The 26,400-nt window shown below is 40.5% G+C and overlaps 1 protein-coding gene across 14 annotated transcripts in view; it reads right to left on the bottom strand.

Moving 5' to 3' along the window:
- afdna (afadin, adherens junction formation factor a) overlaps nucleotides 1-26,400 on the bottom strand; it is a 129,571-nt gene that overhangs the window by 7,205 nt on the left and 95,966 nt on the right. For 5 of the 14 annotated variants that reach the window (XM_028440642.1, XM_028440646.1, XM_028440645.1 and 2 more), the window contains 14 exons: nucleotides 20,421-20,486; nucleotides 20,261-20,334; nucleotides 18,625-18,743; nucleotides 17,263-17,463; nucleotides 16,242-16,333; nucleotides 15,943-16,137; nucleotides 13,892-14,021; nucleotides 13,412-13,817; nucleotides 12,218-12,429; nucleotides 11,915-12,129; nucleotides 10,990-11,169; nucleotides 6,203-6,241; nucleotides 4,776-4,910; nucleotides 1,322-1,847 (listed from right to left, as the gene is read on the bottom strand). In XM_028440642.1, coding sequence (XP_028296443.1) covers nucleotides 1,322-1,847; nucleotides 4,776-4,910; nucleotides 6,203-6,241; nucleotides 10,990-11,169; nucleotides 11,915-12,129; nucleotides 12,218-12,429; nucleotides 13,412-13,817; nucleotides 13,892-14,021; nucleotides 15,943-16,137; nucleotides 16,242-16,333; nucleotides 17,263-17,463; nucleotides 18,625-18,743; nucleotides 20,261-20,334; nucleotides 20,421-20,486 — 2,590 coding nt within the window. The remainder of the gene's footprint in view (nucleotides 1-1,321; nucleotides 1,848-4,775; nucleotides 4,911-6,202; nucleotides 6,242-10,989; nucleotides 11,170-11,914; nucleotides 12,130-12,217; nucleotides 12,430-13,411; nucleotides 13,818-13,891; nucleotides 14,022-15,942; nucleotides 16,138-16,241; nucleotides 16,334-17,262; nucleotides 17,464-18,624; nucleotides 18,744-20,260; nucleotides 20,335-20,420; nucleotides 20,487-26,400) is intronic. The other 9 variants (XM_028440643.1, XM_028440654.1, XM_028440647.1 and 6 more) reach the window with 6 other exon arrangements.

Here is a 26,400-nt window from a genome sequence, read left to right as displayed (position 1 = left end):
AAAAAATTGTATTAATTAAAATTATGGTTTTTCTTTTAAATAAAAACAGTTATTTATTTATTGTAAAAACATTGTTTATTCTCTGTGATAATTTCAGGGTTAAAGCAAAAAATAATAATTAGATATTGTAGATGTGCTAAATAAAACTTTAGTTTATTAAATTAATTTTTTAAAATGTCCTTAGATTTTGAGATTATTATTAATAAAATTATGATTTTTTTTCATTTTTTAGCATCCCTACTAATACTAGATTATTTATAGATTTTTAAAATGTATTATTAATTAAGATTATTGTACTTCTTTTAAATAAAAACTGTTATTTATTTATTGTAAAAAACAAAACAAAAAATATTGTTTATTCTCTTTGATCCTCTCACTGTTAAACCAAAACATAATTAGATATTGTAGAACTGCTAAATAAAATCCTTGTTTATTGAATATATTTAAATGACCTTAAATGTTAAAAACATTTCTTTTTATTTAACAGAAATCTCACATCTGTTGAGAACCAATCACAGGCTCTAAAACTAAATGTTAACCATCTCTTATTTTTACATTAACATTTGGTTAACAACGTTGTGTTGAATGAGAAAGTTTTCATTACAGTTTTCCCAAATTCATTTGAAAAAATACAATTATTAATATAATGTACATAATATACAAATATTTCCAAGTGCCATAAACACAGTGACTGTATAAAATATTTATGAATTTTTTGGTTCTTTTAAAACACTAGTATAAGTTTTTAATTAAATGGACTTTTGAGACTTTAGGTTGGTTCTTCTTCTGTTGCGCAATTCTTCTTCACGATGTATAAAAACGATGAAGCGACACTGCACCCAGCAGTTCATGTATGGTACTGCAGCAAAAATGAAGCAGAAAGATTTTATCATGAATTTACAACATTAAACACCACATCAATTATGTCAATAATCATTTTTACATTACTGTATAAGTTACACACTTTGTGATTGGCGCAAATCTAGAGACGATCAATATATTTAATTATATTTTTTATTTTGCCCCCCGACAAGAATAAAACTCAACCTATTCCTCGAGCCTACTGTTTGGTTCTATCCTGTGATCTGAGTCGGAGCACCCTTACCGAACACTGATTGGTTCTGAAGAGTGGGAGGGAAAGATCAACAAAAAAACGGAGGTGAAGTGATGGAAAGAGTGACGTAGGAGGGAAACACAGAAACCAACCACACTAAACCATAAAGGAGTGGGTGGTGAATGAAGAGATGGTGGGAGGGAGCTCTAGAGGGCTCTAAAGGGCTCCGTGGTGAGCCTGGTGTCTCCCTCCACTCTCTGTTTCTACCTTTAAAGCCTCCATGGGGGATGGAGCTGGATTTGTGGGGACCTGTACTGTTGGAGTTGTTGGCCGGCGGCTGGAACGAGCCGGACAGGAAGATGCCGTCAGAAAGAGGGCGGGGCTTGCGCGCAGTGGGCGGTGGCCGAGGCCTGCCGCCGTGATTGGTGGCCGGAAGGTCGCCGTACGACTTCCGGGTGGCCGACAGCTTCCCCTGACCTGACTGAGCGACGCCACCGCCGGCCGCTCTGGCGTACTCCTCATCCTCGTCGTCATCGTAGGAGACAAACTTGGCGGTGTAGAGTGTGTCGGGCGAGGCCACCTGGGTTTTGAGGTAGGAGGTGTTTCTCTGTGGTGGGGGCGGGGGGGTGTTAGTAGGGTTGTGCGGGGGGGCGGGGGGTTGGTAGTCCCGGGGCAGCGGGGGCCGATACAGACCGGCCGGCTCATCGGGCGTCAGCAGCTTTCTCTCCGCCTCTTCGTGCTGCCGGCGCCGCCCGGCCTCCAGACGAGTGTAGTACTCCTCCTCCTGTCTCCTCTAAGGAATGGACAACCTGTTAGTATACTCCGCTCTGATTGGCTCCTCAGCTACACAAACCCTACAGTGTCTCTACAGTTCAAACATGGATCGTTATCAGAGTTGGGGTCAATTACATTTGTTGGTAACACTATACATTACGCTGTCATGAGTATTACATGACACCTGTCATTAGCATGAATAAGGTGTCATGAAGGCTGACATTAAGTGTCCTATCTTACCCTAACCTTATTAGACCACCACCTAACCCAAAAAATGCCAACATAGCTCCAAAGGTGTCATAATTTAGCAAATCAAACGACTAGCCAAGGCCGACACACGCCAAATCCAATATACTCCTACGGTCATTGATAAACAACGTTCCACCTCCTTTAAAGGACACACCACACCATCTTTGACATCTTGTGTTTTAACATCTTCTTCTATGAAATCAAATCGTGCTGACACCTGGTGATAGAAATGATAAACGATGCTTCTTGGTTTGTCTGTGATTTTTACTTCATCATTAAACAGATCTTCAGCTAGAAGTACCTGTCATTTGTCCAACCAAACACCGTCAAATGAAACAGCCTCAGGCTTCAAAATAAAAGTCAGACTCATCATCCTCAGGCCGTAAACCACGGCATGACGTATTGTGAAGAAACCAGAAATACTGTACACATGACGTCACCAATATGTGCCGCTTCAGATACGAGAGTAAAGTTGAAAGCTGTTATTTTCTATTTATTTTAAAGGTTTAGATACATTAACTATGAATGTATTTATCAAACAAAATAGTGATGTATCTTAACTTTAAAAAAAATAAAAGGAAACAATGGCTTTTAACTTACTTCGTCATGCGTACCTCCAGTTCCTTCAAAATAAAACAGAACGTTGTGTTTCACGGGCATTGTTGTTACTGTATTATTTTGATGTATAAAATTAAGCAGAAGAGTCAAGTAAACCTACTATGTATTTATATTGAAATTTGTATTCAAATAAAATGTGAATACATTTGACCTTAAATGTTGTTTACTTGTTTATGTCCATCATTTATTTATTCCCTTACAAGAAACAACAGGAATCTATGAAAACTCACCTAAACTGTCCAGTATCAGGGATTTATTTCTCTCACACTGTACACATTATTATTGTGGATAAAATGTCACTGAATTGTTTCAGATCAATTTGTTCTAAATGAACCAATATCATCCATGAATCGAATCAGGAACAACGATATCGCGTATCAAATGGTTGCTAAAAGGAATGTGTACAGCCCTAGACTCTAACCAGGACAAACCGCTGTTGTTTGAAAACTACTGGAAAACAAATTAACACGACTCTGACTCTCAGACCACCCTGGAAGCACCCACCGCTCAGTTTCTGTGGCACTCAGAGGTAAACCGTGTGGTTCAAAGACTCAAGAGCCCACCACCCTGAAGCGTGTGTGTGTGTGTGTGTGTGTGTGTGTGTGTGTAGGAAGCCCTTCATTGTGCCTTAGACGTCTCGATGCTTTTCTTTTGGTCCATTTCCTGTCTCTGAGCTGTTCTTTTCTTTTTAAAACGGCTCCACCAGCTCTGTAGAAACTGGGAGGGATTAGTGGGTGTGTGTGTGTGTGTGGGGGGGAGTTATGGATGGATGGATGGATGGATGCATGATGGGATGGATGTAGCCTTCTTCAGGCGTGTGAGCGATGATGGGAGTTTACGAAAAAAAATTCCCTGCCATGAAATGATCACATTCAAAACAAAGTCTCCAAATCCAAACCAACGGCCCCAGAAATACCAGCAACGCTCTCCGACAACAAGCCACAACACAACGGGAGTCTCATGCTTCAGGGGGGAGAGGGGGGGACGTCACATGACACCGACACCTCACAGAGGGAGGGGGGGGCTGAGAACATGCAAGTCATGACTTCATCTTTGCTCTGAACACCCGAGTGAATAAGAAACAAAACAACTTCTCAAATGTTCACGGGAACGTTTTCTGTGTTGAGCAAAATAAATAAATAATAATTCTGCATTTTCAAAAGAAGCTTTTTTGACAGAATATTAATTATTTTTCTCAAATGAATAAATACATTTAATTATTTATCAAAAAGATTTTTATTCTAACATGTCAATAATTAATTAAAGGGACCTTCCACTGTTTTTATAAATGTGGCCCAAAACCTTTGAAATGTACTTATTATAAATCTATGCTTAACTTTGTTTTATTAACTTTTTTGGGACTACTTTACAACAGCCTGTGTTCTATCTTGAAATCATGTGATTGATGATGTCGCAACACACCCATTTGCCTGTAGACATCTCATTGTTTTCTTTTAACATGAAACATTCAGGATGATTTTTAGATCATTTAGTAGATTTTTCAGTCAAAACGCCAATTTGTGCTACTTTTAGTTGCTCTAAATAATCAGAAAAAGTTAAATATGTCGATGTAGAACTCTTTTGTTTACAGAAAGAGGATAAAAACAGTTTTGACCCAAAAAATAATCTATGACAGCAGGGGCTGAAAGTTCTAACTGAGGTTTGGTAGCAGACAATGAAGCACAGAAGTAGTGAGCTGACACGCTCAGGTGGCTAACGCGAGTAAATCAAAAACCCAAAGGACTTCTATCCTCAGGGTTTGTGCGTCTTCAACAGTCCGGGATTTACTTGCTAACTTCAGCCACCAGAGCGTGTCAGCACACTGTTTAAGGGAGAATAAAAGTCCCTTAGGAGAGCTCTTCTTCTCTGCTTCATTGTCTACTACCAAACCGCAGAGCTGGAACTGTGCAAGGTGCAAAATAATGTTTTGTTAATCATAGATCTTCTAATAAGTACATTTCAAAGGTTTTAGGCCACATGTGTAAAATCAGTGCAAGATCCCTTTAATAATAATTAAATAAAGATAATAAATAAATTACAGTATATACTGGGGAAACAACTATGTGCATGTGTGTCGAACCTTCTCCTCGGCCTCCCTCTTGGCTCTCTCCTCCTCTCTCCACCTCCTCTCCTCCTCCTGCTTCACTCGTTCCTCCGCCTCCCGTTTGCGAATCTCCTCCAGCTGCTGCTTACGCCGCCGCTCCTCATCCTGCAACTAATCGCACACACACACACACACACACACGGTTAGTGCGACAGACATTTCTGCTGATCCTAAAGGAGGCATGAAGAGCAAACACACAAACACACACACACACACACACATACAGAAGTGCACATGCAAACCCCGCCCAGCATGCACGTAGAACACGCGCCTGCTCTGGAAGCTCCAGCTGGACTCCATCGAGCAACGCTGAAAACAAAAGTCGGTGCAACAACAACCTGAAAACATTCCGACACAAAGTGATGAGCCACGACACACACACGCACGCACGCACACACACACACGCACACAGAAACATGCCTTCACTCTGCGCTGCACGGTGGATTCAGTTCAACCAAACTACAGAAACATGGCCTCACTAACGCAGTGGGGAAAAAACATCGGCATGTGACACTGAAGAACACATTTTAGGTTTGTATCTTAAAAAACACACATATATATATTATTAAAGGCTACCATGACACTTATAATGATGTATTAGCTGGTGTGGTTTATATTTTATCATATTAAATACAGCTTAATTATTAAATAAATTAGCCAATTCTTTATTTAAATGTATGTTTTTATAAGTTAAAAACATACTTGTTGAAAATTTATTTTTATTACTTTGACTAGAATCTATTTATACTGAATATTTATTAATTTATGTTTAGGTTTTTTTATATAGATTTTATTTTAAAATGTTTTTATAACTTTTTAAAATAAAGCACTGGCGCATTTTCTAAAATCATATTCAATTATATTATTTATTATTATTGTATTATATAATATATATTATATTACTATTATTTATTATTATATTATATACTTAATATATTATTAAATATATATATATATATATATTTATATTATTTATATCATATGCATTTACTATTTAGTCTGTGCATTTTTTCATTAATGCATTTTACAATTTCCTACTTTATTAATAAACCATTTTGGGAATAAATATAAAAAATACTAATTAAAAAAAACTAAACTAAATAAATATATCAGAAAACTATGAATAAATGATTAAAATTTGGTTGAAAAGACCATTAAAGCTCAGATGGATGATAGATGGATCGATGATGATGACATCACAGCATCAGGACGGTCATGCGTGGCTGTCAACAAGTGACGCGCTGAGCCATGCAACACAGCGATGCAGCCCTTCATTGTGTCTAAAGCTGCGGCGTGCGTTCCCCCCCTGATATCTGATGACACGCAGCTCAGATGGGTGGAGGGAGAAAGACAGAAAGGTGGGGGCGGGGGGGTGACACCGGTGCGTAAGAGGAAAAACATACCAAGTCTAGAACAGAGATAGCTGGGACAGCAGTCTGCTGCTGAGGATCAGAGAGAGAGAATAGAGAGAATAGGAGGAGGAGAGCCCAGAGACGACAGGAAACAGATCAGTGAGGTCACCACCACGCCATTTGAGGGTCACATCAGCCCCTCCCTCACACACGTCTGCAGCCTGGCATACAGTGGACAAAAACCTGCAGGTTGATGCTTGATTCACTACACTGAACAAGAATATAAAAGCACCAGCCAAAAATGCTGAGTTAAATGATCTATAATTGCCTGGCGATAAGCCACACCCACTCCCTTACTTTTGGTAAGAAAGTGGCTGTGGTAATGCTGCCGTTTCTCTTCCTCTGCTCAAAAGAAACCGAGCCAATCAGATCCGTACAGAAAGAACGTTATATCTCCTGCACCAAGCAGTGTCTAAACCAACATGGCCCCCGTCATAGAGAAGACGCTCAGAGCTGCTGCTCTGCTCTGTTTTGGGTATATCATTGAAACCACAACAAGAAGCAACTGACGCGACTAGATTACATTCCAAATCAATGTAAATTAAGCGACCTCAAGCAACCTCCCTTCAAGCAACACAACTTGCACGATTCCAGCGACTAGGTCCTGTGTGACATTGGAGTGACTCGGTCCTACGTGACCCAGTCGCTCTAAGTTTAAAAATTGTAACTTTTCAAGCGTCCTTCACTGTCTGTAGAGCTGAGGCAGAAGCCCCTCCCACCCGCTACAGTGAAAAGGCTGCAGCGGGAGGCTGTACATTTCCTCAAGTAACTGGGGAAAAATCAAAGCAGTTAACTTCTTGAGTCGGCCTACATTCTGAGTTAATTCATCCTTTAGTAACTCCGTAAGTTGATCATTAAAACCATAAAAGCGGTGTTGTCTATGATAAATGCTGTAAACGTACGGCCAGAGAAGAAGTGATCAGCCCTATCTCTCCCCTGTCTCCAGCTCAGAGACACACACACTGTTTCCTGGTTGTCACGTCACTGGAGCGATGAAGTGAAGGAGTGAACAAAAGCACCACTATGTTCAAGCGACTCATCACGGGCGATTGAAGTGTCTGCAGTCGCTTCAGTCGCGTTCGGTGTGAACACACCGTAAGTCTGTACCGTACTACACACCATTCTCCTTTGCGCTACGTGTAGAGAAAAACATCTATGCATGTCGCGCCATTGTCGTCACGTCTGCTCTTCGTTTGATTGGTTACTCTGGGTGAGTTTGTCCCGCCCCCAGAACTCAAACGGCTGGTGAGCACTTCCAGACTAATCGCCTGTATTATACACTGAATAATACAAGAAGACTGGGATGGATTCCAGGATAGATCTATAGTGAAATATGCTTACAAATAGTGTTTTATTGGTGTACTGAATAACATAATTGACCACTCCCTGTGAGATTATTCACTCATTGGTTATTCCACTCCTGAGCTGCAGGGGCACAACACAGAGGGGCGGATTCACCAAAGGTTTAGTGGTACTAAAACGTGTGCAAACGTCACTCCACGCGTTAATAAGGAATACAAAGTCCAGGAAATCAGGACTGTGCATCTTCAGCGCATCAGAATGTGCCCTCATTCCATTTAGCGCGTTTCCCTCTGACGAATATGTATAGTAGGCAGATCTCGTAAGGCGCACAGAAAAACGGGAGGAGGACATGCAAATACTGTAAATCAATGCAGTGGGAGCAATTCAATTCATCACATCTGGAATTGTTTGCTGTGATTGTTTTAACACGGAAAAATACTATAACTGACAAACAAGTGCAAACACGCAGAGATACGCTGCGGTAAATGTCGACACAAAACACATCAAAGATGGAAAAAAAAAGGCTCCAGTTAACCTTTCTATTATAAGAAAATAATTTTAATAAAACAATAGTCAATATTAACATCCACTGAATGAGAAAATAAAGTGTGTGTGTGTGAGAGACAGATGTGTGTATGTGTGTGTGTGTGAGGGAGAGAAAAAGCTTCACACCTGCGGTGGTGCTTTTAGAGTCTGGTGACGCTGCGGTGGAGAGAGGATGCTGCTGTACGAGGAGCTCTGTTGCTATGGACGCACCGTTCCAGTGATGTTATGACCGTTAAACTCTCGTGTTGCATTGATGGAAGGAGCATCAGGCCAGAATCAGCTGATCAGATGCGTAATTTATGCAGGGATGGCACAATATGAGAGTGTGGTGACACAGCACTACTCAGAAGGTCAAAGCTGTTGGACGATGGTCAGATGGGGCTGATCAACTGATTGACAGACTGTGTTGCTGCATTAACTCAGATCAATGGCATCAACAGGTCAATAGGACGGTTTCTGTCTAAATCTGCCTATTTTTCATGGACTGATCAGAGCAAAGTTACAGGACCTGACTGAGCCCCCACAATACCAAAAAAATACCATTAGGTTTTGAAATTTGTATTTGTTTATTTAGTTTTCTACATTATTAAATGTTTGTGCAGCAGACAGACAAGTTCATCTGTCTCTAATTTAACTTCCTCAAACATCTGTGCTTGTGCGCACTGACGTCTCTGCATTAAATGAACAAAACGCTCATTTAAATATGGGCGGTCTGCACCAGTTCTGCACGTGCACTAATCATTGCTGCAATCTTAGTGAAATCAGCAGGTGAAGAAACTGCATGACCAAAAGATTTAGGAAAGCAACTGGATTACCACCCTTCATTTCAGAGTTGGTAAAGCAGTGTGACCAATACACAGTGTTAGCCCTGTTCGGTCAAAGGAACTGAGTTTTCGTTTGGTACTATTGCTAGTGCCAGTGCGTAGTTGGTTCTAATCCTGTTTGTCCTAAGAACCGTGTGTGGGAGGAGCCTGTATCCCTCAGACCCTCAAATCTATCACAAAAACATCTTCTACCACCTAAAGAACATCTCCAGAGTGAAAGGTTTAATGACTCAGATCAGATCAGATCAGGAGAAACTGGTCCATGCTTTTATCTCCAGCAGACTGGACTATTGTAATGGTCTTCATCAAACATCTACAGCAGGTTCAGAACACTGCAGCTCAGGTCTGAACCAGAACAAAGAGGTCAGAACACATTAGTCCAGTTTTTAAGTCTTTACACTGGCTCCCAGTCAGCCTCAGAGGAGACTGTAAAGTTCTGCTGCTGGTGTATAAATGTGTGAATGGGTTTGGTCCAGAATACATCAGTGAGATGTTAGTCAGGTATGAACCCAGCAGGTCTCTCAGATCTATGGACACAGGTCAGATAGTGGAGCCCAGAGCTCACAGTAACCATGGTGATGCAGCTTTTAGTTGTTATGCTGCAAAGAAGTGGAACAAACTGCAGCAGAGCTGAAGTCAGCATCACATGAATAATTTTTTAATCTAAGTTAAAGGCTTTTTAATAATATTAGGCTTTTTAATCATATTATTGTTGATTAAATGTTTTTGCTGCTGATTTTAATTTCATTATTGATTTTTAAGCTGTTGAATGTTTTCTGTTGCACTATTTAAACCATGTAAAGCACAGTGAATGGCCTTGTGTATGAATTGTGCTATACAAATAAATGTGCCTGGTCTTACAGCAGTTATGTGCGTGCAATCTTGTGTTCAGGTACTGCATGGGAAATTGTCTACTCTTCGTCACAAGGATGTGTTTAGGTACTGAAACATAGCACCATTTGATTTTTTACGTGAATCGGTATCAGGAAGTAGGGAAGGAATGTGGTCGGTACCTAAATAAGTACTGAATTCGGTACGCATCCCTAGTTAGACTAGGATCTAGTCTGTGTCAGATGTTCTCCACCACTGAGCCTGGTTCTGCTGGAGATTTCTTCCCATTAAAAGGGAGTTTTTTCTCCCCACCATAGCTGATGCATGTTCATGTGGATTTGTTGAATTTTAGATTTTGATAAGCGCTACGAGATGGTTATTGTTTTAATTTGCGCTACATAAATAAAGTCTGTCATATTGCCAGATTTCTTGCAATATTTAGAGCGAGATTTAACATTCCCGTTCTGTGCCCATCATCATCATCATATTTGACAAAGTGAAAGTAACAGAATAATAATTGAAATTTTTTTTTAGAAATTTAGTCTATAAATATAACAGTAGAAATAATAATGTGCAGACTAGGCCTGGGCAATATGGACCAAAACTCATATCTCGATATTGTTTCTCAAAATGGAGATTTACAATATAAACCTTGATCATTTTAACTCAACAAAGTCTGACTAGAAATCAGTTCTGGGTTAAATTTATTGACAAACAGCTGCACAATATGTGTCGCTTTTCTCCTCTAAGGGACAGCACGTGTGAGTGAGTTCTATGGTGTGGCTTGTTTAGTGGTAGATCTGGGTTAGGACCCACTCAGGAACCAATCAAATTGTGCTTTTCATGCTGTTCTGAGAAGTAGAGAAGGCAGTGACTCCTTTTCTAAACGTCAAAATAGAAAACTCGATTTCTCTTGAATCTCGATATATCGCTCAGCCCTACTGTAGACTTGTCTAACAGGATCAGGGGGAGAAGCGCTGGCAAATATATAATTTGTATATTAGCAAACTCAAAGTGGCAGCCCTGAAGCAGCTTAAGCCCCGCCCCCTAGCTTTAAGCAGCTCAGCATGGCGAAGCGATGACAGAAGCATGTTTGCGGATGCACGACATTCAAAGTCATTCCGTGGCTTCTGTTTTTCCCTCCATCAGCCTGACTGTAGGTGGCTCCGCCCCCTCGCCCCAGACCGCCCTGCCCCGGGGGCTGATGGGTAACAGCACTGAAAAACAGAAGCGTGAGGGCGTCGTACGGAAGCTTCTCCCTCCCCCCTGCCTCACCCGCGCTCTCTTCTCCGCCTCCAGCCTCTGCATGATCAGCATGGTGTCCACGTCCTCGTCGTCTTCCTCCTCCTCGTCTTCGTCGCTCTGCTTGGACTCCTGCAGACGTTTCTGGAACTGCCACTCCAGCATCAGCTTACGCAGGCGGTCGCTCTCCTCTGCTGTGCGCTCGGGCTTCGCCTGGGGGCAGGGTTGGGGTCAGTTACATTTTAAAATTACAATTACATCCTTAATCACCCATCTTCAATAATAACTTAACTACAAATTACAATCAGGATTCCCACACTTTTTTCACAATGGTTTTTCAAAACTTTTCCAGAACTTTTTCTCAAAATATTTCACAAAATCTCATCACTTAGTTCTGAACTGCTAAAATCTATTCAAAAATGTGGCACAGGGAAGGCATCACTTATATTATGTTGAAGGTCAAAATGTATGTAACCAATACGTTAATAATAAATAGGTCAGTTATTCTCATCCCTACTGTTGCTGACTATTGTTCTCTGTTTGAATAACATCACATGATCAAACATTTTCTAACATTCCACACTACAAAATAAGTCATAAAAGTATGTGTGATTCGTGCTGATATCGTATCGGATCGATATCGGCCAATACCCAAAGCTGCAATATCGGTATCACACTGTAAGTGAAAAAGTAGTATCGGGACATCCCTAATTGTATCGTATCGCTGGTGGTGCATCGAGGTGCGTATCAAATTGTTGTCAGTGTTGGACATTCACATGCCTACTGTAAATGTGTGATTTTGTTCTAAAACATGCATGTGAGGGTATATTTAGTGTCAGATTGCTATTTCCGCTTATCTAAAATAATAATAATGCAAAATATTAATAGAAAATATTGCCATTTCTGTTTCATTAATGTTTACTAGTGGAACTGGTATCTTTTTGTTGCCTGTTCCCACCTGCAGCTCCTGGATCTCCTTGTCCAGCAGGTCCACGATGTGGAGCTGCTGCTGCTTCTCGGCCTTCTCACGGGCGTCCCTCTTCCAGGGGTCGGGGGACAGGCTGTCGCTGGTGGACAGCTCCTCCTTGCTGATGGTGATGTACTGCAGGTCTCTCCTCTCGATGGTGCGCGGCTGCTGCTGGGGGAGGAGCTCACGGATCACCGTGTCCATTCCTGCAAACAGCAGCACTCATTCACTCACCACCGTTTACCGTTTATTTACCAAACTAGCCACAGAAGAAGAAGAAGCAGCAGCAGTTACCGGTGGGCGGAGGCACGGCGGAGCGAGGCAGGCTGGATAGCTTCTCTGGTCGGGGTGGGGGAGGCTGTGGGTGGGGCTGTGGGGGCGGGTAAGGCTGTGGCTGGAGGTGAGGGGGGGGCACGGGGACGCCGTTGTTGTGATGCTGGACGGGCATGACGGGGTTCGCCCGGATCTGACCCAGCTTCCTCTCCTGCTCCCGCCTCTTCCTCTCTCTGCAAAATGAGAGCCCGCCACAATAAAAGTCAAAGATTTACAAAACAATCTCATGAGGCTGATTTTAGCAAAGATTAGAAAAACATTCTTTAATTAAATTAAAATAATACTTAATATTATCAGTTGTAAGAATGTATTATTATGAAAAATAATGATTTGAACAACAAATTCAATTCACAATTGTTCAATAGTGATAACAAACAGTTTGTTACAGGTCAATTTAACCCAGGGCTTTTCAACCTTGGGGTGGGGACTCCAGGTGGGGTCACCTGGAAATAAAATTGAGTCACCTGAAATCTCTAGTAATAAAATAAAAAAAAAAAATACACAACAAAATTATATTTTTTAAATTTTAATTTTTTTTAACTTTTTTCATACATATTAATGTAGGACGTTCAATATTTTTTGTGATTTTATGCTTCAGTGACAGATTTGAAGGTAGTTTTCATAAATTTAAATTGTTTTTCTGTCAGTGTTTTGGTGATTTTGGTCAGATATTATGATGGTTATATATGGATAATAGAAAAATATGCCTTTATATAAAAATATTTAATTTAATCAAAATACTGCTCAATATTAACAGTTGTACAAATGTATTATTAATAAAAATTGTTATTTTTAAGTCGTTATTTGAACAATAAATGAAATTCACAATTGTTCAATAGTAATAATAAACCATTTGGTAATGTTTCAGATCAATTGAACCTAAAACTAATCAAAAGATAAAAGCTAAATATAGAATTTTGAAGTTCTGGAAGTTTTTGTCAGATTGGAATTATGTTTTACATGTTTTTTATATAAGTTCATATATTTTCATTAGTTTTCTATCTGTGTGTGCGTTGATGTTGTGTTTATTGTCACTTTAGGTATGTTTATGAAAGTTTTTAGTGTTTATGCAAGTTCTTAAACATGTTTTGTGACTTTATGCAGTTTTTGGAATTAAAGCTCAAATGTAAATGTAGAAGTGAAGGAAACTCCCACCTCTCCTCCTCCAGACGAGCTTTCTCCTTCTCGTACCAGCGCTGCTGTTCTTCTCGTTTCTTGCGGTCTGCGGCCTGCTGCGCCGTCAGAGCGGGGACGGCGGAGGGGGGCGGCGGCAGCGGCAGCTCGGGCTGCGGGTCGTAGATGTCATAGGCGTCGGGGTAAGAAGCCGGGGGCGGCGGGGGAGGAGGGGGCAGGTCAGAGCGTGAGGGAGGCTGGTTGGGGTGCGGCTGCTGAGCGGACTGAGGAGCGTTGGGCGTCTTCCAGCGACCGGGGCCCGTCTTCTGGTTCTTACTGGAGGACGACGAGGACGCAGAAAAGTTTAGGTGCTCCTGGCTGGAGGTGGACGACTCCAGGGAGGAGGAAACCTGGGGGGCCGGAGCCCAGAGATTGACTCCTCCCATTCCTACACACACACACACACACACAGTCAGACTGGTTGCTTAACAAACGAGCTGGAGTCTTTGGACTGACTCGTACCCCCTGGAGGAGGTCTCTGGTAGTCTAGGTCTCGGTGCTGGTAGTCAGGCTGGTAATGGGGCTGCATGCGCTCGTCTGGCCTCATGCCAGCAGGGGGCGGGTACAGCTCCTCCTGAGAGTGATTGATCCGCTATGACACAATCAAACAGGACAAAACCAGCATGACCACGTCTTCTTCATGAACATATACACACACACACACACATATATCTACTGTCTATATATATCTACTGTATCTACCTGCACATATATATATCTACTGTATGTGTATATATATATATATACACACAGTATATATACATCTACTGTACACACATATCTACTGTGTATGTATATATATATATATATATATATATATATAGATACTGTATATATTAGGGCTGTCACTTTAACACGTTAATTGCAATTAATTAATTACAGGAAAAAGCAACAGCGTGGAGCCTATTTCATTGCACATGTACCCGGTATACCCATAATTCTGATGCACCAACTACAACGGTAGGCCCTGAGGAGTCTTTGTGGGCGTTAGTTTTAGTTAAAAAAACACTGGATGGAAAACTAAAGCCCAGTTGTGTGCATATTGCGCAGGAAAGAGTTTGTGGAGCTTTTCCTCCAGTGGAGCTCTTCCACCTCAATGCTAACTATGTAGCAGCTAGCACCTCAATGCTAACTATGTAGCAGCTAGCACAGACAGCGGTACTTCTATTTCAGACTGAGTGGCCCATACAATCCACACTGGATACAAAATAAAATAAATGAATAAATCCATAAGTAACAAATGAACAAAGTCAGTGGATAAATCATTGTAGTGGACAGTCGATCTGTGGTAGAGGATGTTGGCGGGGCTACTTCTACTACTAAGTGATTACTTGATGTTATTGCAGTACTTTATTTTGTGATGAACAATGTTATTTCTGATGTGCTATTTTACAGCTGTGATTGATGGGTCTGTTTTTTTTTTTATATTTTCTGACAGAAAGAAAAAGCAACAGTTCTGTCCTCATTAATTTTATTGATCATAAAAGTGTTCTTACTGTTTATGATGTGCTAACTTATATCACTACATCTGAACCTGATGTTTTATTTCATTTGTATTTTCTATTATTTGTAGATTGACTAAAGTACACATCAATATTCCCCTGATGGTCTAAACTAAAGGTGTCAGCAGCTTTTTATAGTCTCACACACAGAGGAATGGAAATAAGTGTTAAAAACAAACAATAAATGACTTTATAAAGCCATCATAAATGTTTTGATCTGCCATAATAATGTAATTTAAATGAAAATATCTTAAGTTGAAGGTGTTTCTCAGAAATTTTAAGGTGAGATTAAAAAAGAAATAAATTAAATTAATAAATCACAATATTTTGAATCTAATGATAGGACTAATACATATTTGTGTGTATATACTGTATATACACACAAATATTCACTGTATATATTATTAGTGTATTTAGGAGGGACAGAACAGAGAGCATTGTTACATTAAAAACACAAAACAAACCGATGCCATGTCCATGGGTCATGTAGCTAAAGGCTAATAAATCATTGAAGTGTTCGCAGGCTTGGTTTAACTTTAACCAAGTTCAGATCTATGAGTGTTTTTAGTTCAGAAGGTAGGTGGAGCCTTTACTGTGAAGATACTTTGACCCAAAGTGGTTTTACATTTGGCTGGTTTACAGTCACTGTTTGCAGCACCTCTAGTGGTGACAGCGCAGTGGTTACATTTCTCTACCCTTTGACATACAATGTCAGGCACAAGATTATACACATTAATTTTAAGAACATTTAAATAAAACTATCAAGACTTAAAAAAATGTTTTATATATATATATATATGTATACACACACATATATATATATACATATCTACTGTATATATATATATACATACATACATACATATCTAGTGTATACACACAGACACATTGACCGTATATATATACACACATACACATTAACTGTATACACACACACACACACACACACTTATAATCTATGCATTTACACAACATAAGATGATTAGCAGTGAGTGGATGTTTGGCCTCTACCTGCTGTACGTTGTTATGAACGTTGTCCCCCAGAGGGAGGCGCTCTCTGTCCTCCATGCCCTGCCAGTGCTGCGGGGGCCCCTGTCCTGGAGCCACCCGGTCCTGGCTCTTAGAGGCTGGGATGGTGAAGTACTCCCTGGGGTAGGTCTGTGTGGGGATGGGGTAGGCCTCGGGATGGGGAGGGGAGGGCTCGTCCTGCAAAAGCATGTTACAGGTTCTCACTCAGAAACAAGTGATAAAAAATAAAAGTGGCTTCAAAGCATTTGATTGGCTGACGCGGCACTGCGAGGGTTACTGACGTCTGCACACAGGTTTCCAGTGGACACGGAGGTTATCTTGGTTCCTGGTCCTCCAGGATACACACACTTGTTGGCGGGGCTCTGACCTTGATCTGAGGAGGACAAACATGTTGGTAAAGTTCGGACTTTATTTATTCACAACTGTTAGTCAAACAATTCAGAGACGAACACTGACTGTAAAAAAATAAGTGTTTTTTCCACATTATTCCTTCTGTTAAAGCTGAACCAACACGGTCTAAAGTTGTATTTGTTTTTGGAGATTTCATGTAGTATTTTAAACACTGAAGTATTTTATTAGAATTAAGGTTTTTTTTGTGATTTCATCATTGTTGATGTTTTTAGGTTCAAAGTATTTTAGGTTTTTTTTCTGAATGTTTATGTTGGTTTAAAGTAAGCAAGCAAAACTTCATTTTTATGTAGAATTTGGAAGTTCTGGAAGTTTTTTGTCAGATTTGAGTTATGTTTTATGTGGTTTTTTTCATTTCATTTTCATTACCTTTCTGTCTGTGTGTGTGTGTGTGTGTGTTAGTGTAGTGTTTATTGTGACTTTAGGTTTGTTTATGGAGGTCTTTTTGTGAATTCATGCAGTTTTTCAAAGTTCATTATGAATTTGAAGTGAGTTTTTATAAATGTAAATTGTTTTTCTGTCAGTGTTTTGATGATTTCGGTCAGATATTGTGATACTTATGTAGGTCTTAGGACTATTTTTGTGTGATGGAGTATGCATTGTGACCAAGTATGTTTATAGAAGTTTTACCATTTTTTTGGTTTGTGTGATTTTACATAGTTTATGGATATTTTGTTGGGATTTTATGAATGTTTTTGACGTTTAAGTAAGTTAACAATTCTTCTGTGATTCCATGTACGTTTATGTAGTTTTAAACACTGTTTTGTGTTTTCATGTGTTGTGTTGTATATATTGAGATTTTAAAGACATTTTTGTGATTTTTATTGTTTCCATACATGTTTATGTAGGTTTTCAATGTGGTGTTTGTGCTGTGTGGGTCACAAGGAGACTCACTGGCTACATTGGGGCTGGAGCGATGGTCGGCGCGGTTCTTCAGCAGACGGTCCTCGCTGCTCATCTTCTTTGGTTCGGGGTACGAGTCCCAGCCGGGCTGCGGGCTCTCCGGGGAGCCGTTCTGCACTGAGTTGTTGTAGAGCTCGAAGCCTTCGCTCTTTGGTCTCATTTTGCCGTTCTTCTCACGACTTCGATCCGATGCTAGAGGCGGGAGAGAGGAGACTCGGTGAGATGCAGAAATCAACTCAGTAAGAAATCTCAGGAGCGATAAGTCACGATTTTCATCATTTAATATTGTTGGCGCGACATATAAAAACAATGTGACTTATACGTCAATTACGGTTCCTCTGTCACTTATGCCAGCGGTTCTCAACCTTTTCAAAATAAAGGTCCCAGAGAGCGGGGACCCCCACTGTAGCTGAAGGTGGTTGAACACAGACGTGAGCATTGAAGAACAGTCATGTGGAGACAGGACCATCTATAAGGGGGAATAAAGGGGAGAGATTTTTGGGGTCCATCCATAAAGTCAGTAAAATGATGGTCCATTGTTCTATGAATCTGTGATAACCACATTTATTTATTCATCTGAATAATATCCACTGTTATCCAGGAACGTTTATTATTATTTGGGCCATGGTATATAGTACTGCAGTGTTTCTCACATGGGGTACGCGATGGCACTACAGGGGGTACTTGAAAGAGAAAGAGAGGAAAATGAACAAAGTGTCAGTGTTGGTCCCACACCAGCCGCACCGATCCGGTATTTCACCGCTGTCTGCCGTCCGGTAATTCACACCGGTTGTGTTTTGAGTGCGCTCTGGTTGAACGACTGCGACGTCACGAAACAGACGAGTTCTCACGATATTTATATAATCGCGCACGAACACGATTAAATGTATGTGTTTTGGTGATGCATTTACTTGAAATATAATCTGAAGTGTTTTATTTTGAAAAGTCACCCAATATTTTATTGCTGAGTAGGTGTTTAATTTCCTGTTTAGCTTCATTTGCTCTGTGCTAATTGATGCGTCGTGCTCCGGTGTCCGTCAGAAATAGAAGTCCTGCATATATCTGGTGGAGGGCACCGGACTACCACATCTGGGAAGCAGACCACAGCGGACCTGGTGGAAAATAACACATACAGTAGAATAAAGTGGAAACCTATCAGTTCTGGTGACGCGGCGGTGATGTAACGCAGCGGAGTCACATCCAGTGGAAATTGGGGGTAAGGCTTGCAGACGTATAAGATGCGTTAACTTGTTTACTTACTGACACATGACAACAAACGACCTGTTTACATAAATCAAAGCGTTATTTTAGAAGCACCACATACTTTTACACATTTTCTTTTTTAAGCCTCACCTCTTTGCATCAGGGGGCTGGGCTGGTTGAGCAGCGTGGCCAAACCGTGGTAAATGGCTCCCTGCTTGGCCACCTCCAGAGTCACCACGGACCCCGTCCTCGTCATCAGCTCGGCCGCCCTAAAGCCACAAAGACAGGAAGTCACAAAGTCGGACACAGGATCTCCTTCGAGTTACAGTCTGATTGATAAACTAGGAACAAAAATGTCTCCAAGATTGAATTAAACGATTGTTCCTAACGGCGGCTCGTGGGCCAATTCTGGCCATTCAAACCCCAAATTTTCTGGCCTGTTTTTACGAATAAACAGAAAATCTGCTTATGAAAAAAAGTAGAATTATCAGTTAATCAAAATGTTAATTGTACTTTAAGCGCACACAAATTTGAATTCACTGATTAATTAACTAAAAAAATTTTTTTTTGACATTTTATTAATCAATGTTCTTTATTTATTTATTTTTTACAGGGACACACGTAATGTGTGTGTGTCCTTGTATGTGCATGTATGTACTGTGTTTATTTATCATCAGCCTATAAAATCAATAAGAATATATGTAATATATATATGTAAAAAAAAATACATCAAAATATCATTTCTGTAAAGAAAATATAATATCAACAATAATTTGTTTAATTAATTGGACTGTTTTTAGGATTATATTAAGTACTTTACAACAATAACTTGAGGACCTAAATTAATCATTTTACTTGTAAAACAAGTTAAATTAAAATTTATAAACCAGAAGTTGGGAAAAAAGAAAAAAAGAAGTTTGTCAATAAAGCAATAAAGCAGAGAAGAAGAGTTTAGTGCGCTGACACGCTCTGGTGGCTGAAGTTAGCGAGTAAATCATGGACTGTAAAAACCGCACAAATCCTGAGAATAGAAGTCATTTTATTGGGTGGGAGTCCTTTAACTGTTCTTGATTTACTCGCTAACTTAAGCCACCAGGGCGTGTCAGCGCACTGAACTCTTCTTCTCTGCTTCATTGTCTACTACCAAACCACAGAGTGGGAACTATCGCCACCCTCTGGTCACAGATTATTTTTTGGGTCACAACTGTTTTTATCTTTTTTCAGTAAACAAAAGAGTTTTACATCAACATCTTAAACTTTTCCTGTTTTTTAAGAGCAACCAACAGCAGCACAAGTTGGCATTCCAAATGATCTAAAAAGCTGCTAAATGATCTAAAAAGCTACTAAATGATCTAAAAAGCTACTAAACGATCTAAAAAGCTGCTAAACGATCTAAAAAGCTGCTAAACGATCTAAAAAGCTACTAAATGATCTAAAAAGCTACTAAATGATCTAAAAAGCTACTAAATGATCTAAAAAGCTGCTAAATGATCTAAAAAGCTGCTAAATGATCTAAAAAGCTACTAAATGATCTAAAAATCAGGCTGAAAGCTTCACTCCAATAAGAAAACTATGGGATGTTTACAGGCAATTCAAGATGGATGAACACAGGCTCTAAAACTGTAAAGTAATCCAATTTTTAAAAGCTAATAAAACTAATAAGGTGCATAAGAATGTGTTTTGTTAGACATAGATCTTCTAATAAGTACATTTCAGAGATTTTAGGCCACATTTGTAAAAACAGTGGAGGATCCCTTTAAAGAGCCAATGTTTGGACACCGCTCACCTCTCCTGCGACAGACCAACCAGACTTCGCCCGTCGACGCTGAGCAGCTGGTCTCCGGCAGCCAGACGGCCGTCCTGCATAGACATAAGACAGACACACACACAGGTAAGGTCAACAATGGCTGCCCGTGTTTATATTTCCAGCACCACGATGTGCTCACCACATCAGCAGCTCCTCCTTTCACCACAGACTTGATGTAGATGCCCAGCTTCTCCTGACCGGCACCCTGCAGGAACAGGAAGAGGGAAAACTCATCACCAACGATTACTGTACTTACTAACCACATCATCATCAATTTTCCCCTCCCATTGCTTCAGCGGGTTAGGTGCCAAGGACTCGCTCCACCAGAGGCAGGAACCTTAACTTATCTTGCATTTCTCATTGGAGTTGAATAGAAGAAAGGCCTGTAAGTTTATCATAGTTTTACCATATGTCACGGTTATACGGTTTATTATTAGAGCACACACGCACGGACGCACGCACGCACGCACACAAGGACTCGAGACTGCGACCAGAATGGTCGCATATGCGAGTATTTTTGGTACCACCAACTGTCACAATATTTTACTCACAAAGAAATGAGAAAACGACTTTAATTGAATTTGCTGAAAAAAGAGGGGTGGCCCCTAATCAAACTGTGCGAGGCATAATCTCAATCTACCTTCAACAACCTTTGAAACTATTTTTCACACGACTTTGTTCCTATACATTTTGAAATTACCGGAAATGGTGGGTGGGCCCCATTTCAAAAAAAGGGCTGCATTCCGATCTAACAAGAACTAACGGAGGAGTAGTCATTTGAAAAATGGGGCCCCCTGGCGCCCTGGTGACACGTACGAGGTAATGGCCCCATTTATATATTGGTATGTGTCAATGATTCAATACAACCAACATCGTAATATTTGACTCGCAAATAAATGAGAAATCAACTATTTTTTCTTTCTTTTGGGGCTCCAAATCAAAAATCGGGCTCAGAGCGTCCATGCGTACACATCCATAGATTATACCAATCAAAGTTCAGCCTGATCCGTTCACAAATAACAGAGGAGTAGAGATTTGAACTATACACAAGAAAAAGAACAACAGCATTTTGAGTCCGATAACCCAGTCCGATAAAAACATGTAAAATATACAGTATCAGCTGTCAAAACACCTGGGTTTTTAAATAAATGATGGATGATGCAAAGGATTTGAAACTTTTAAGTGAGCTGGTCAACGTGCTCCTCTGTGTGAGGAGCACCAGGACAGGGGAAGAATCCCAGCTGAAAGCAAAGCCTTAATGTGACAATTTGTACTTGGTTGTGATATATTATATGATATAGTCATTGCATACATCTTACGTGGAACAAGCCCCACTATCGCCCACCATTAGTCACAGCCATCACACACTGAGTTACAACTCAATGGTTCCTCTTCTAATACTTAATCTCCTTCATTGCCATTTTTTTTAAATTTACATCAAAAAGTTGTTCTGGGGTTTCCATAGATACAATCAGTTGATGATAACAGAGTGGAAAGGAAAAGGAAAAGTGCTGAAAATCGTCCAATCAAAACTGCATTACAAAAAAAAGAATTCAATTCAACTTTATTTATATATTACAACAAAAGTCATATCAAAGCACTTTCAAAATTTGCAATAACATAGAAAAAAACAAACAAATTCACATAGTCTAAATAGGTGAACTAGAAAGCAAGATTTTTTCTGCTTTATTAAAGATATTGTGGAGGATGTTATTTGGCTTCCAATTGGATCATCTAGACTATTGGTCCTCCTAATTGTCAATCATTCTGATGTAAGGCCTTCGTACGTGCTCGTCCCTGGCTAGTTTTCGCTTGCTGTGCATGCACAATAAAGGTGAGTTCACACCGAACACGACTGTAGCGACTGAAGCGACTAGATTACATTCAAAGCAATATAAATGATGCAACCTCACGTTATCTCCCCTCACGCAACGGGACTTGCGTGAATTGAGCGACAAAGTCAAGCGCGACCTAGTTGCTCAAAGTTGAAAAATGTGAACTTTTTAAGCGACTTCAAGCGACAACTCCCCGTCCTTCACTGTCTGTAGAGCCGAGGCATCAGCCCAGCCCCTCCCACCCGCTACACTGACACGGCTGCAGCAGAGGTCTGCAGCCAGGACCTCTTGAATTTACCAAGGCAAAATTAAAGCGGTTAACTTCTTGAATAAGCCTACATTCTGCGTGAACTCATCCTTTAGTAATGACGTCACTGAAGCAATGAAGTGATCAAAAAGCGTCACTACGTTCAAGCGACTCATCACGGGCGATTGAAGTGACTGCAGTCGCTACAGTAGCGTTTGGTGTTATTCCCTCTTACATCGTCTAAACTTAATCAATTCCATGTCATCTCATCCTACTTTATCTGAACTTATCTCAGTCAACCCTTTACCTTATCCAAACTCATCTTAGCTTTTTCTCTCCAAACTTAATCTATTTTATCCAAACTTATTCTATTCCTTTTACTTTATCTGAACTCATCTTATCCTATCAGAATTTATTAATCCAAACACAGCAAACTTTTTCTTATTCAAACTTATTTTACCTTTTTTTTTGTCTTATCTATTATATAAAGTCTTGTAGCTTCTGAGGAGTTCCATCTATCGTTGTACTCGCAACATGACTAGATGCTTTGCTTATAGCCTCAGATAGTTTCCATCACTTCCAGAGGAATGTTTGCTTTCAGGGTGAATGTCGGGATAAAACAGATGATGGAGAAGAATGTAAACATCCGTGGTGGCTGAAACATCCACGTATCAAGCTCAACAAGCTCCAATTATCTCCGGCTGGGAGGACAGAACGGAAAACAATGAAGATTGAAGGTTAAACAGTCACTTTGGGAAATGGTGTGTAGAAGCTAAAGCTGAAACCCTGACAGGTACAGGAGCGCTGACACTGAGCAGAACACCACTGAGTTCACAAACCAATGTTTCCTGAACACTAGCTTTAATCCGAGGTAACGAGTTCACCCGCGTGTCAAACGCTAACACTCAGGGCTTTTCTGCTTTTAACCAAACACTTCCCACATTTTTGTGGCATTCTTCTGATTTTTCTAACCCCGAAACGATCAGATCTCCCAAAAGGAATGTGCTTGGCTTTATTTCAAGTCACAGTAATTGCCTTAGACCAAATCCTGTTTCTTTTTCACAAAGCACTGACAAAAGGAATAGATATGAAGACTGAGGACGAGGACAACAACCCAAGGCTTTTGAAGTGGGCGTCGGCCTGCAGTGTGGCTACGAGCTGGCACGAGAAGACAACATCATGGACTTTTATTTCACTATCACGACATCCTCAGGGTATCTGCACCACATGCACCCGTAAGCAAAGAAATATTCCAGAAATCCTGTTTTCTTAAGGCCTGAGAATCATCTGTAAAGTGCATCTTCACTTCAGAAAGAGAAAATAAATTAAAGGAATCAGAAAAAATTAAATGGAATAGGTTGAAATTGTAGGAAACAAGTATGGAAAAAAGGAAGTATTAGCAAAAAAGTATTAAAAACTATGAAGGTTGGGTTGAAAGAGCAGATGAAACTATTGAGAAAACACTGAATTGAAAGCAAAAGCTATAATGAAAACAAGAGATCAGTAAAGACTATGCAGTAGATGATAAAGTAGTAAAAACTATACTGAAAACATTAAAACATTTACATAAAAAAGTATGCTGAAGTTAAGACAATAGCACAAACTACAGAGAAAATTGAAAAAATACCTATTATAGAAATGGAAATATTAGCGAAAAGTTGATCAAAAACTATGAAGATTAGGTAAAACTATGCTGAAACCGTTGAAAGAATGGCAAAACGCAAGCAGAAGTTTAGAAGAGTATAAAGTTTAAATTGAAAGATAATAAATCTATGCAGAAAAATTAAAAGAATGGCAAATACTTTGTTAAAAACATTTTTTTAAATAAAGAAAGACGAGTACAACATCTGCAGTGAAAAGTACGCAGTAAACATTAAAGAAACAGTAACAAAGTGTAGAGAGGACAAACTATGTGTAAAACGGCTCGTAAAGCAGAGCGAGGGATTAAAAACACTCTAAGTGCTGCTGCTGCTGCCAGATCTGGCAACGTGGCGTAAAGGGCGTCAGCGTGAAGCCACATCTGAGGCAGACGTCCTGCCGAGGCTACAATCACGCTAATGCTTCTCTCCCAGTGCAATTATCAGGCTTTATGAACTGCTTCAGATGCTGGAGGGACGAAAACAAAGTCACTGGAATACAAAACATCCCCCACACATCAGTCTATACCAGCCTGTGATTGGCCGATCCCGTTAGATCTCTGAAGCTAAGCAGGTCTGGGCCTGGTTAGTAGGTGGATGGGAGACAGTCGCTCCAGTGGTATCTGTCATTGTGTCCTTGGGCAAGGCACTATGAATGTCGTGTGTGAGTGTTGGTGGTGGTGGGAGGGGCTGATGTTGCACTATGGCAGCCTCGCTTCTGTCAGTCTGCCGCAGGGCAGCTGTGGCTATAATTGTAGCTTACCACCACTAAGTGTAGAGTGAAAAAATAATGCCTTAATTCTGTAAAGTGCTTTGAGTTTAGATAGCGCATAAAGCACTATATAAAATCCAATACATTATTATTATTATTATCATCATCAGAGTTCACTGCACGGAGCTACGAGATGAAGTCAAAGAGAAACGTTTGAGGTTCACAGCTGACAGTGAAGCACTCAGGACTGGATTAGCACCTCCATGTCCAGGTACTTATTGCTTTAAGGGGAAAGTACAGTTAGAAGTCTTCAAGAAGTGACCTTGGAGTGGGAACCAGACGTCTCTGTGACAAAACCCCAAACCAGGCTGATTCCAGACCATCCAAAGCTGGTTTTCTGTTTGTTTTTCTCATTTAGAACTCTTGAGAACTGGACTGAGCTGCTGAACGGTGCTAACAGGTTATCAGATGTCTTCACACCTCTTTGCTCTCTTTGTTGACTCATAAACACGCTGCACACAGAGCAGAAAGGAGCAAAACTCCACTATAGCCCCTTTCTCTCCCCAGGTCCTAGACCATGTCCCTGACCAGGTCCTAGACCATGTCCCTGACCAGGTCCAGTACCAGGTCCTAGACCATGTCCCTGACCAGGTCCTAGACCATAACCTGTACCATGTCCTTGACCAGGTCCCTGACCAGGTCCATGACTATGTCCCTGACCAGGTCCTAGACCATGTCCCTGACCAGGTCCTAGACCATGTCCCTGACCAGGTCCGAGACCATGTCCCTGACCAGGTCCGAGACCATGTCCCTGACCAGGTCCGAGACCATGTCCCTGACCAGGTCCCTGACCAGGTCCTGGACCATGTCCCGCACACAGCGAGGATAGGACTGATTCCTGATGGTATCCCATCTGATTTATTTCTAGCAGCTGTTTTCATGCAGTCTGTGGTTGTTTCAGCTCGTTTATGGTGTTACAGTCCAAGTGGTTTCCAAATAAACTGGTGACTATCGACTTTGTTGCGGATGCGAGGCAAACCACAGATTTTGGAAAATTTAACATTTGATACTACATGTGTTTTCCATGTTTTAATAGCTAGCGCTAACAACGAAAAACGAGGAGCACCAATTGATCCATAACACCAACCCTGGTTCCTTTAATCAGATGTGTTCTGATATATTTAAGTATTCATAATGTTTCACCAGTCAGTCATGTGACTTCATGCTTTGTTCCTATTGTCCAGCGAGCTTTTCAACAACATGAATCCGTCCACTGCAAACAGACAAGATCAGTTCTGAAATATCAACAGATTTTTGTTATGGCCATGATCGCTACAGGTTTAGCTGGTGATGATGCTTGCTTTGTTGGTTCTTAAAGACATTCCTGAAGCAGGAAATACTATAAATATGGATCGACATTAATTGACGTTAGAAAACGCATGCGAACGTTACGTAAAACACAAAGGCTTTTGATTTGGAAGAAAAGCCCAAACCATTACTTTCCATGTGTTTTCCTCCTCATTGTGAAGACCCATTTGTCACTGGCCTCAAATCTGTTTCCTCCACGACAGAAACCATCGTTGACCACGACCAGCCACAATGTTCCACTGTTTCCTCGTTTCTCCTCAGGGTGACATTAGGAGGACAGACCAACACTGAGCGGTTCTGTACATTATGGCCCACGTTAA

This window comes from Gouania willdenowi (genome assembly GCF_900634775.1).
Source record: "Gouania willdenowi chromosome 24 unlocalized genomic scaffold, fGouWil2.1 scaffold_320_arrow_ctg1, whole genome shotgun sequence".
Classification (NCBI taxonomy): domain Eukaryota; kingdom Metazoa; phylum Chordata; class Actinopteri; order Blenniiformes; family Gobiesocidae; genus Gouania; species Gouania willdenowi.
This window is presented reverse-complemented; position numbering and strand designations above follow the sequence as displayed.